Source organism: Phacochoerus africanus, chromosome 13 (assembly GCF_016906955.1).
Source record: "Phacochoerus africanus isolate WHEZ1 chromosome 13, ROS_Pafr_v1, whole genome shotgun sequence".
Classification (NCBI taxonomy): Eukaryota; Metazoa; Chordata; class Mammalia; order Artiodactyla; family Suidae; genus Phacochoerus; species Phacochoerus africanus.
The window spans coordinates 75,681,219-75,694,300 of record NC_062556.1 but is presented as its reverse complement, the minus strand read 5'-3'; the positions used below and the strand labels follow the sequence as shown (position 1 = coordinate 75,694,300).

General features: G+C 45.1%; 1 protein-coding gene across 1 annotated transcript in view; it reads right to left on the bottom strand.

The window, feature by feature from the left end:
* The window catches only part of MYO16 (myosin XVI), a 421,162-nt gene that overhangs the window by 192,707 nt on the left and 215,373 nt on the right, over positions 1-13,082 (bottom strand). Inside the window, exons 17-19 of the mRNA XM_047756311.1 lie at positions 11,323-11,440; positions 10,240-10,311; positions 7,229-7,370 (exon numbers count right to left, since the gene is read on the bottom strand). Coding sequence (XP_047612267.1) covers positions 7,229-7,370; positions 10,240-10,311; positions 11,323-11,440 — 332 coding nt within the window. The remainder of the gene's footprint in view (positions 1-7,228; positions 7,371-10,239; positions 10,312-11,322; positions 11,441-13,082) is intronic.

The window sequence follows — 13,082 nt, the reverse complement described above, 5'->3', positions numbered from 1 at the left end:
GGAACGGACTTTTGTGGATAAACAAAAGCAACTTCGGCTTTTAGCTGCAGCTTTCTACTTCCTTCGTGTTCATACAAATATGAAGCAAGATAGCAAATGTTAATAGTGCCAGATAAGGAGTCTCTGCTGCGGCACAAAGGGATTGGCAGCATCTCCAGAATGGTGGGATGCAGGTTCGATTCCCAGCCCAGCACAGTGGGTTAAATACCCAGCACTGCCGAAGCTATGGTGCAGGTCGCAACTGTGGTTTGGACCTGATCCCTCGCCTGGGAACTCCGTATGCCACAGAGCGGCCAAAAAATATATAAATAGTGTCAGATAAAAGGCAGGAGTTGCTTATAATCCTTTGTACTCTTCCTGAATATTCAATCCGCCCCCCACCAAAATACAGTTAATGAAGAAAGATACATATGGTAAATGTAACTGGGTGTCTATTTTCATTTTCTCAGAAATGCACGGCAGGTGTTTCAGTATTTACTACATGAAGCATGTGGGTATTAATAATACAAATGCATTTATTAAGAATTAAGTACTATACAATTAATAAGGCAATGCACAAAATATCATTTGGCCAACTCAATTTCCTATGAATGGTTGGTATGGATTTTTAGAGTATCCTGCCTGAAGATACCTTTTGGACTGTAATATCCATCAGAGAACTTAAATGTTTATAATCATTTTGATACCGTGCTAGGGGAGAAAGTTGAAACATTATAATAAGCAAAAATTGGGGTTTTTTAAATTTTATTTTTTATTGTTATTTCCCAATACAATTTTGTGGGAGGTTTTATTGGATTTATTTATATATTCAGGAGAAGCTTCATTTTGTAATTTTGTGACTGAAATGAGGACGGGCAATCTCTATGAACTTTTTAGAACTTTTAATAACAATTTATAAAATATGTCAAGTGAGAGAGAGAGGATGAGATTCACTTAGTATCAAGTGATGTTAAATACATGCTCTGATGTTTTCCTGATCAATCTCCAATTTTATTATCAAAAGAACTGTGAGAAAACATTTCATTTCTAGAATTTTCTCCTTCCTTCACTTTCTTATCTCCTGGCTTACCATTCAGACAGTTTCTTATTTCAGCCTCAAAAAACCCGAGGAGCATCACAAACTCTCACTCTCAATGAGATCCCTCGAGTGTAATGGGAGAGAGGGGTGTGTTTAGGTGTGTGTTCAGGTGTGTCAATACTTTTCTATTGAATTTTGGTCACAGAGCCCCACAAAGCCCCAGCCTGTACCACTGCAGACATCTCGTCAATAATGGGGCCAGTTCCAAAGAGCAGAAAATACTTAAATCTGGTGTAAGTTGATAACTCCATGCGTTCCGCTATATAGCTGGATGGGGCCGGGGGAGCATGCGGACATCTGACAAATGGTGCTGCTTCTTTTCGATAAAGCCTCTTCTAACCATCTGACTCGGTAAAGAGGGAATCAGGGCCCTTAACCCTTCCGGTCAGACAGAATGATGACAAGCCCTCAGCTAAGGCAAAGGTGACCGTCTGTAAGGAAGCCTGGTGGGATGGGGGGGGGGGGATACTTACACTGTGGGCCCTTGTGAGAGTTTCAAGTCCCAATAATGGTCAATTCTCATCACCCAGGATGCGCCCCATGGCTGCCACCACTGGAGGAGGTTAAGCCTCAATTTTTTAACTCAGAGAGTTAACCTGGTCAAAGTGACTTCCTCTCCTTGCAAAGGATAAAACAAGTCATACTTTTGTAAGAACAGTTTAGAACTATTTCTGGAGACATTCTATTAAAAAGTCTTGGATAGCATCTGACTTTATTTTAAAAAAGGCTTTTGGCTAAATAATTTAAGAAGAAAACAATCTCTCTCTCTCTCTCACACACACACACACACACACACACACATGCACGTGCACAGGAATTTTAGGCTTTTGCAACCTGAGAAACATGAGGAGATGGTGCATAAATCACGACAAATCCCCCTGCACAAAGAGCAAAACCAACCTATAGAGGGAATCTGAAAACTGTACTAAAATGCTGGGTGAAGTATTTATAGGAGATCTGTGCAGACAATGTAAGTATAACCCATTATCCAAGGTATTTTTGATGGTTTGCCTGCAGTGCTAAGGAGGAAGCCCCTCCCGTCTCCATCTTCAGACCCCTAGAGCTTCCGTAAACGGAGACACTGACCTTCTGTCTTTAATGGATGGATCCTTGGCAAATCTAATCCACTGAAAATAATCTTAAGCAGATTAACATTCTCACTGTCGTGTGAGCATATTAAAAATTGTGTGACTCATCCAATAGACCGTATCTCAGTGTATACCTTTAAAAATCACGGATCTAAAATTTAAAAGCTAGGCATTCCTGTTGAGGCTCAGTGGGTTAAGAACCTGACACAGTGTCTATGAGGATGTGGGTCCAATCTGCATTGGCTTGAACCTTGCTCAGTGGGTGAAGGACCTGGTGTGGCTGCAGGCTGCAGCACAGGTCACAGATGTGGCTCGGATCTGGTGTTGCTGTGGCTGTGGTACAGGCCTGCAGCTGCAGCTCTCATCCAACCCCAGCCTGGGAACTTCCATATGCACAGGTGCAGCCATAAAAAGAGGAAAAAAAAAGATAATTTTGAATTTTTAAAAAATAAGATCAATAACAAAACCCTTACAAAAGATCATTTGACTTAAAAGCCCTCAAGAACGACCTGGAGACTGTGAGCCAGACTGAAGTTACTGCGTCAAAATCTATTAATTTCTTCTGTCAACAAAGAAGTTACCACAGTCTAGGTACACTGATTTCTTTCAGGGAAGAGTTTACTAACTGCTCAAATTATGTGGAAAACTGTGTGTGTTTATGCCATTCATCAGATTTTCAATTGAATTTTGACCTAAAAAAGATCCAAATACCCTATAAGCTTCCATAAGTACATTAAATGCTGCCGGGTTGCGTCAATAAGAAACAAATGGAAATCGTAAGAAATCTGGCTGTCATTTCAATATAAGACAGAGCAAAACTACTCTCGTCTATTTAAAATCTTTGGACATTCAACACGTGTGCCTACGCCACTAACTATTCATAACCAATAGTTTACAGACTGAACTCTCAGTAGAACAGGAACCAAGGAGAGTCCCCAACTTAAGCCCTGAATCCGCTGACCCCTGTTAATTCACTTTACATTCATTTCAGTGCATCCGGGTGGGCTCAGCCTCCTCTGCCTCCAGGAAGGCAGCCTTCAGACCAGATACAGATTATCCAAAGGCTCCCGTGGGGTTTCTTTTTAAAACCAGCTTTTAGAACTCTGCAAGGCTATCATTATTTTTTCCCTACACGAAACCTTTGTTCCTTCTAATTAAGAAAGAACAGCAGGTCTCACCTCTGAAGAAGAGACGTTTTTCTGCATATGAACATTCAGTTTCTCGTAGGATCATCTTCGCGCAGAATCTGTGCCTGCATTTTGATGCATCGGATGCTGTCAGGCGCTGGAGAGCATCCCTCCCAGGGCCCCAGCCCCGGACTCTTCCAAGGCCTCCTGCACCACATGGCCAGCTCCTTCATCCAGGCCCGGTGCACTCCCCTGACCGTGCAAGGACACCATGTGACTCTTTCCTCAAGGAACCCCCACCAGTTGGGAAACACCATGGTTTTGAAGCCACGTGGACTTAATTTTTGCAACAATCAAAGACCACACACCATGCCCTGGAGCCTAGTCGGGAATTCTGGGGAAGCGCCGTGGATGTGTCCCAGGAGAAGGAAAGCAGGAAGAGCAGGGAGACTGAGCAGTGCAAAGCCACCATCACCCAGCCCACGCGGAATCCGCCCTCAGATCCCAGCGGTTTACGTGTGCGGCAACATTCCTGTTCCCAAAGAACATTTGACGTCCTCCATTTGCCATTCTCCGAACCGGAAAGACTACAGAAGAGACTGGACCGGACCCAGGGTTTCCACCTCGCCCTCCGACTGCATTTGTTCTCAATACTCACTTATCCACAGGTCAACTACCACAACTAGGAAGCCTGCTTTCCAGCCACAAACACCACATTTGATGGTAGCAACCATGCCCCTTGCAGGAGGCACTGTGTCATCTCTTTCATGCCCAGAAACCCTGGAAAACAACCAAAGTTCTTACAACCGGGGGCAGTCAAAGGAAAAGGCTGCTGCTCATGATGGAAGTGATTGAAATAAATTGTCGGGTTTGCTATCTGAAGACCCCTGGAGAGCTCTCCCAAGGCTTCTGTGATTCACTGAAGCTGAGGTTTCAGGTGTAAGGTTGGGTTGTTTATTTGCAAACAGAGAGTCTCATACAAAGTGAAGTAAGTCAGAAAGAGGAAGACAGACACCATACGATATCACTTATAGGTGGGATCTGAAATATGGCACAAACGAACCTACCTGAAAAACAGAGACAGACTCACAGACATAGAGAACAGACTTGTGGTTGCCAAGGGGGAGGGCGAGGGAGTGGGACGGATGGGAGTCTGGGGTTATAGATACAAACTATTACATCTAGACTGGATAAGCAAGGAGGTCCTGCTGTATAGCACAGAGAACTATACCCAGTCTCCTGGGATAGAACAGGATGGAAGATAACATATGAAAGGGAATTAATGTATAGATACACATTTATACATACGCATGATGGGGTCACTTTGCTGTATAGCAGAAATTGACAAAACACTGTAAATCAACTACACTTTAAAAAAAAAAGTTATCAGGGAGTTCCCATAGTGGCACAGTGGAAACGAATCCGACTAGGAACCATGGGGTTGTGGGTTCCATCCCTGGCCTTGCTCAGTGGGTTAAGGATCTGGTGTTGCCGTGAACTGTGGTGTAGGTTGCAGATGCGGCTCGGATCCTGAGTTGCTGTGGCTGTGGTGTAGGCCGGCGGCTACAGCTCAGAATGGACCCCTAGCCTGGGAACCTCCATGTGCCACGAGTGAGGCCCTAAAAGGACAAAAAGACAAAAAAAAAAAAAAAAGGAATCAGACATGAAAGTGAGTGCTGCTAGGTAATCCTCCCACGAAGAGTGTGAAAACACTGAGCAAATTGAACACGTGTTCTCGGAGGCTCAGGAAGTCTAGGAGGTGGCGGGGAGACCAGGTGAACTGGCCGAAGTCCCTTTGACCACCACCCGGTCCGAGGGGTGGAAGGGTGCCCCCTAACGGTAGATATAAGACCACAAGAAGCAACAGGCTGGTGGCTCTCACACCTTCATCTTACTGACTTGGCTGTGGCCAACACCTTCGCTCGTCCTAAGTAAGCTACAGCATCTCCTGCATTATACTCAGGGTTTTCATTGAGAAGCAATCCTACTTAGAATCTAGGTAGAAAAAGAATGTTTAAAATGTGTGTTACTAATATTGTACCTATTCTGTATAATCCAGAGAATGAACCCAGCATTCTAAGAACAAGCATGGCACCTGCTTACATTTCACTTGATTTTCCCCCCCTTTATAACTTGTTAGAGTATATCTTAACTATATTTATTCTCTTTTGCTCACCAACATAGACCACAGGGAGATATACACATATATATATATATATATATATATTACATGTTATATATATATAAAATCTTTTTATAAAAAATGGTGTTCATGAACAATGAAAGCCTATTTTGAGTTTATCCAAATTTTGTGACCTTTCTGTGACTTAGAAAATAGGTCTATAAATCTGCAAATCTTTAAGCTTTCCATGAATTTCAATGAATCAGAAATACTTCAAACATAACCTTTCCTGGCATTATTTGGGGATTTAAATTCAGACTTGGGTGACCCAGGGGAGAAATGGAGAAGAAAAAATGGGAGATATGACTCAAAGGAGAACACTGTTTTCTAGAAGTTAAACTTATGATGCATTAACTCATCTCAAATTTTCCAATAATCCCTGCCCGTACTCATTTGCTTCGTAAAGAACCGTGAAGACTCACGTTATAAATCTACATGACTGACAAGTTAGCAACCGTCCCCTAAAAAGAGAAACAGTGGGTCTTCCAAAGTTTAGGTTTTCATTTCTTTTATGTGTGCGTAGTCAAAAATCTAGACAGACTATGTACAAGTTTTTCCAATCATATAAATTTAAGGCTCTGTAAGACTGAAATGGCAGATGGAAATTTTTTGTAAAAGTTAGCATGTTCAACTGGATTTATATATTAATTCTTCAATGTCAACTTCGGCAGAGCTGCCAGTAATTTTATACAAACTTAATTTGGTGGACTTAGCATTTGAGTCTTATTCTGAGACGCATCTTCATATTTAAAGGGAAATCACAAATTAGCTGATAGTAGGAAGTGATAACCAAATCCAGAATCCTCACCACATCAAATATGAAGGTCTACCTGCTAAAACATAGATCACACGAGAGCCTCCCTCAAAGCCCTGGCTGGGCACTGAACACGACGGATCACCATGCATGGGGCTTCTATATGCGTACACTTTAGTGAGAATTTGAGCACGGCTTTGTCCTTGAAATCTTCCGAGATGTGTCTGTATCGATTCAAGAACCTACCTGTTCATACGTGCTCGCTCTAACGTTTTCCAAGTAACCTCTAAAAGCAGCACTTTTCAGGACTCTGGGATCGTCTATGTGGACAACCAAGAGGTTTCTAAGCGGTTTCATTCAGAGACCAGCATACATGCCAAGACTCCTGGATGCAGTTTAACTCCCAGCGGCCTCTGCCCAAGGTCATCACTAGTGACAAGAATATTAACAAAGCTTCCCCTTGACAAGATGCTGAGGACAGCTATAATTTTTAGAGGATCAAACAGCCCAGAAAAGCGTAAAGACGACTAGAGCCAGGGGTCAAAACCGTCACCATAGAGACGCTTCACCAAAAAATCCAGAAAACAGGTAAAGGACAGAGGAGGACCCCCTGCTCTGAAACACGCCGTCAGACTGGATCCAGCGTGGCTCCTCAGCACACTGAGCTGCTTCAGACATTCCTGGCCTGTCTTCTTCCTGCATGCACCCGTTTTCTGTATGCTTCTTGGTGCTCGAAAGGCCATGTATGCCTCTGGTCCAGAGCGGCGGCGTTTGCACCTCTATCCATGAGAGATGGTCTGACTAATTCATCGGGGGGGGGAGCTTAATTCCCTTAAAAAATCAGTCAAATCCTTGAAGTGCAATCGCCTGGTTAAAATGAAAGGTTTTAAAGATAACGTATCTGCTGGCTCACGCTGGGGGATGAAGCGTGAAGAGGGAACCTCGTTAAAGTCACCCACGACTCGGTTAACGCCAGTGACCAGCGTCCAGCAAACCTACCTGCTGGGCTCATCTTGATTGTGGAGGAAGTAGTTCACCGTATTCACCAAAAAGCTGAACAGGCGACCGTAGATGGACTTGGCCAGGAGATCCCGGTAAAATTCAGCCATCTCTACCGTATTTCGTCGCGTGATCATCTCTCCTGGGGTGGGGGGCAGAGAGGGAAGAGGCATGAGCGACAGAGCTGAGCTCGTCCCACTTATTCCCCACATCGCACACGTCGGAAGATGTGAAAAACGGGTTGACTCTAATGCACGACGGCTCCATGGATGATGACAAAAAAACCACGTTTCCCTAAAGCGAGGGGCATGCACAATGCCAGCTTATTTGCTGCAAATGTTGACCAGCGCTTTTGATCTCGTGCAGCCCGCAGCACTTCCTTTCAGGGAGGGAACCCACTCTTGGCAGGCAGGCTCCTCCCAACAAGCTTTCCCATAAAGCCTCACTGATCTGGACACAAAGACATCCTCGAGGCAGGTGCAAACCTGGTCATCAGAAAATTTGTCATATTTTAAATATTTTCATGGAGGAGTTCCCATCGTGGCTCAGCGGAAATGGATCTGACTAGCATCCATGAGGATGCAGGTTTGATCCCTGGCCTCGCTCAGTGGGTTAAGGATCAGAGGTTGCCATGAGCTGTGGCGTAGGTCATAGACACAGCTTGGATCTGGCGTTGCTGTGGCTGTGGCATGGGCTGGTGGCTACAACTCTGATTCAAACCCTAGCCTGGGAACCTGCATATGCCACGGGTGCAGCCCTAAAAAGACAAAAAAAAAAAGAATAAAAGGATTTTTGTTGTTGTTGTTGTTTTTTGTTTTTTGTTTTTTTCCCATGGAAATGAGCCGACTAACCAAAATGTGAGTCAGGAGTGTGGGCACAAGATTGGGCCTTAAGGTAGAAATTTCTGTTATTCTCAACGTGGTGCTGATTGAAATCTGGAGTGATAATATTTTAGAGGAGAACAGACTAGAGAAGAAGCCAAGAAAAAAAAAGTGAAGCTGATTTGGGATTGAGGCCATGCTGGCATTTACGCTGGAGAATGAGGTGGGGTGAGGATTAGGGGACCTCATCAACGGCCTTGGCCAACCTGGGTACCACTGCAACGCAGCCCCCTGGGATGCTGACCATGTGAAGTGAGGGCTCAGTGGGCTGTCAGTCACTGGAGGCACAGATCCCAGAGAACTGTCTCTGAGGCAGACTGAGATCAAATAAACAAACAAAAAGCATCAGCAGGTCATGAGAAGTCAGGCAGGTATGCATTCAAGGCTGTTGAGACGGAACAACATTAAGTGGCAGTGAAAGCAGCTGCCGATTACGATGCTATAGAAGTGAGGTCTCTAGAGATAAAGTGAGTGCAGGTTCAGGGCTCACCCACGGGGTGGCCGAGTGAGGAGAGGCAGGCAGTGTAAGCAGGAGGCCTGACTCCATTAAATCAGAGATGGTCTGTGCAAAGCCCCTTTAAACAGTCATGAGGGGAGTTCCCGCTGTGGTGCAGTGGGTTAAGAATCTGACTGCAGTGGCTCGAGTCACTGCAGAGGTGCAGGTTTGATCCCCAGCCCAGCTCGGTGGGTTAAAGGATCTGTGATGCTGCAGCTTCAGCTCAGGTTCCATCCCTGGCCCAGGAACTTCCAAATGCCACAGGTGCAGCCAAAAAAAAGTCACGAGGAAGAATAATGCATTTGGAGACGTCAAGAAACTCGGTATTGCTGGAAACGACAGCAGTTAAAAGGGAGGCGGGGCCCCCTAATAAAGGGCCTCCTGGGACGTGATGAGATTTCCTCTGGAGGAGTTGGAGCATCTTGAAAAGGCTGTTATCCACAGGTGAAGCTCATCTTTGCATTTGAGAAAGATCATTCAGTTTGGAAGGATGGAAAAGTGGGACAAGGCCGAGTCAAACAGAGTTAGTCTTCTTGCCACCATCGACTCAAAGAATGACAGCTGAGGGCAGTGGTGATGAGCAGGCAGGGGGCAGTGAGAATGGAGGTGTTGACCAGGCAGAACTGTTCTAGATGTGTCCCGACCGACTCACTGGAGAGGGAGGAGGGTGGGGCATCAAGAGCGAAATTGGGGTGACGGATGATGGGGAGATTCGTTAAGTGTGGGCACACAGAAGGGGACCCCGGAGCTGAGGCGGAAACTCTAAAGCCACACACCTAAGTACCTGCACGCAGATCCAATGGGAAGAGCAGGTACGAAGAGCAGCGATTTTGAGAGAAAAATATCAGGTGGGTGGTGAGTCCTCAAAATTACAGTAAAGAGGAAGGTTGGCGAGTGGATGATTGATGGTGAAAAACTGAGGCGCGTTTAGGAGAACCCCTCTCTCGCCTCCGAGAGGAGATGGTGCGGGGAGATCCTTCTTGGGAGGCAGGTGGCCTTCGCACCCAAAGCCCAACTGCCACTTCCTAGTGATGTGACGATCACAGCCATTCAACCTCTTTGAATCTTCATTTCCCACATTCATCAACATGGAACGAGTCAAACCCACCCCTTACCAATTTGTGAGAATTAAAAATTCCAACTTTTACAGCAGCAGGCGCAACCCCTGTCTGTTCGTAAGTGCCCAGCCAGCAGCAGCTCTTACCCTGGTGTTTTGCTTTCTTCCTTTTTTGGCCACACCTGCGGCACATGGTGGTTCCCAGGCCAGGGACTGAATGTGAGTCACGGCTGTGGCAACACTGGATCCTTAACCCTCCGTGCAGTGCCAGGGATCGAACCAGTGCCTCCAGAGAGACAAGCTGGGTTGTTAACCCACTGTGCCACAGCAGGAACTCCAGGAAGCTCTTACCCTGACTGATGAGATGGAGGGAAAAGGATGCTGTCCAATGACGATGGTAGCCCAGCACCACGTGCACCGACACACCCAAGGCTTAATTCAGTAAAGCCTCTTGGATGGACGGCCTTAGTGTTGAGAATGACTGATTGTCTACGAAAGGTGACCAGTTCATCAGGATGGTCCCTGTAGAGCGTAAAGAGTTTCTTTACGTTGAGAGGCAACGCATGGAAAAACTTACCCTTGAAATAGTGGACGTCCGTGGTTAAAGCAGACACCAGCTCATCTGTTGGTACTTGCAGCATTGCAGCCACTAACATTAAAGCAGCAACGAAAGCATAACATTAGTCTATATTTTGACAGCGAGAATGTGGCATTTTACCATTTATGAGATTTGTATAGAAAACGTGTGCACTAAAGAAACTACCACCGGCAAATTCCGAGAGAGGAACAGCTTAGAGGAATCAAACGTGAGCAGGTTCTCGGGGCTCGTGCACTAACGCATCAAGGGTCTTCTCTTTCTAGGTCCTCACAAACAGCCTGAACGCTTCTCCCTAATTCCTGGTTAAATTACTCTGATAGGAGGTGAAGATATGCTGGTGATTGAAAACCTGTGGTTTGAAGGTCTTTTGAAAAAAATCTGGGAGTGACGAACAAGGCAGCTTCAAAGGAGAAAGCCATCTGGGGAAAATCTTTGAATAGAGAAGTTCCGTTCTGTTTCAAACGTTTCGATAAACAACGAGGTCTGACTGTCTAGCACAGGGAACAATATCAATAGCCTGTGACAAATCATAACGGGAAAGAATTTGAAAGAGAAAGTGTATGGATGCAAAACTGAACCTCTGCCATGCACAGCGGAAGTCATCACCCCCTGTAAATCAACTATACTTCCATAGAATGACTTTAAAATAAAAATAACATAAATGTTAATATTGATTGCATTTTATTAATATTAAAATACTAATTTTAATAATAAGAAGAAAACAAAAATTTTTAATGTTTGGCTTATACCACGCCCCCCAAATACACCGGTAGGCTGGGGGAGAAGCGGAGAACCCTTGAACCACATAAATAAACCCAATTATGTGCCAAAGCACCACGCTGCCACTGTCGGGGGAAGCAGGAGATCATACACGTACAGCTTATTCCTGCACAGAAGGGAGGAGGAGAACATGGACCGGGTCTTTTTTTTCCCACCACCGCGAGTTCTACTCCAGCAGAGAGGAGAGCGGCGTCCACCCGGCTTTTCTGTACTGTGGCGCCATCTACTGGCCCGTCTGCGAAGCGGCACATCAGTGAATGTTAGCTCTGTCATTCCACTGACCTTGTTCCAGAAGCTGGAGGTCAGACACCAACGCGGAGTCAGCCTCGGTCAGAGCAGTGAACCGAATGTCCCCAATGTGTAGTATGGCTGCCAGGATCACAAACAGATTCTCCACCTCCTATGCGGTTTACAAATAGAGAAGATGGACGGGATGGCTCAGAGGAGCGATGGAAAGACCTTTCAAAACCCTCCAAGTAGGTTTTAAAAAAATGACGTGCATGCTATTAGTGGGGCTGCGATTTTTTTAGACCCAGAATGTCCCATAAGAGAACTACCCATCTTTAGCTCCAAATTAAAAGCTTCAGGGGTTACTGCGGTGGCTCAGCAGTTAAGCACCTGGCGTTGTCTTTATACGGATGGGGCTGTGATTCCTGGCCTCAGGCAATGGGTTAAGGATCCGGGGTTGCCGCAGCTGTGGCATGGATAGAATCTGCAGTGCAGGTTCAAGCCCCGGCCTGGGAAGTTCCATGTGCCACAGAGGTGTGGCAAAATAAATAAATAAATAAACACAAAAAACTCGTGACCCAATCCTCATTCTGAAAGTCAGCATTTCTGCTCCTTAAACAAAAGAGAGTAGCAGGCGATGTTCTGACATCATTGGATTGTGTCTGGATAAGTACTGGGATGGGCTGGCTGGCTGGGGGTCCCTTGTAGGGTCAGACTACACACGTGTCCTCCCACAGAACACGCCCTGTCCACCTCTTAGGGACCCCTCTTATGAGCTCAACTGATATCATGCTTACAGGAGTTTTCATTTCTGCTAGAAAATTAACGGAGGCACAGTGAAAACAATTATGCTGAGAGGAACAACATGCTAATTCTTTAAAGGTATTTTAAGAAAAACTCAGGAAAAAAAGGATGTTAGCAAGAGCTATCCTTGAGCAGAAAGTGGTCTAGGAGGAAGAGTGTTTGTTGAAAGAATATGTGAGACCCTGGATAAAGAAAGAAATCAGACCTTCAGTGTGCTTTGGGACAGATATTTTGTGGGAAGAATGAAAAGTCAAGAGAAAGCTGAAAGTCAAAACGTACTTCTCCAGAACTGCAAATATTAAGTGAAAGGACATCTGCAGTAAAAATGGTTAAGCCCCATTTAGGGCAAGGGACATAACCCTTAAATTCTCAGTTTCCTAATTTGTAATCTGGGAGGAAAAGCTCCCACCTATGGACGTTTTTCTAAGAACAATTCTTATTTGCTTTATAAATATATAGTTGGCACAATATATTCCTTGGGACTTTCAGAAATTTCCTCCAGAGCTTCAAGTTTTCAGATAAGGTACAATTTTATTACCTTTAAAATGACAGCATCGAAAAGGGTAATCTGTAAGTAATTGTCAGGTATACTCTGGGATTATGGCATGGCTTAGAAATGTTTTGGGTAGTCTCCAAATTATAAATCAGTGTCCTAAGTTTTATTCCAGAATTCCCACGGTTGCACAGTCGGTTCAGGATCCAACTGCAGCAGCTCACTGTGATTCCTGGCACAACGGATTAAGGATCTGGCTTTGCCATAGCAGTGGTGTAGGTCACAGCTGCAGCTCAGATTCACTCCCTGGCCTGGGAACTTCCATATGCCTCAGATGCAGCTAAAACAAAATGTATTCTTTATGCTTCTCTGAATAATGTTTTCCTAGCCCCCTTAAGCTCCTGGGCAACTGCCTGTGCCTCCGCCTCTGAAGACATCCAGTAACGTCTCACTAAATTTCCCAGTGCCCTTTGACAGGGGCAATTCTGGATACAGACAGGAAGGCTTTGTTCTGTCC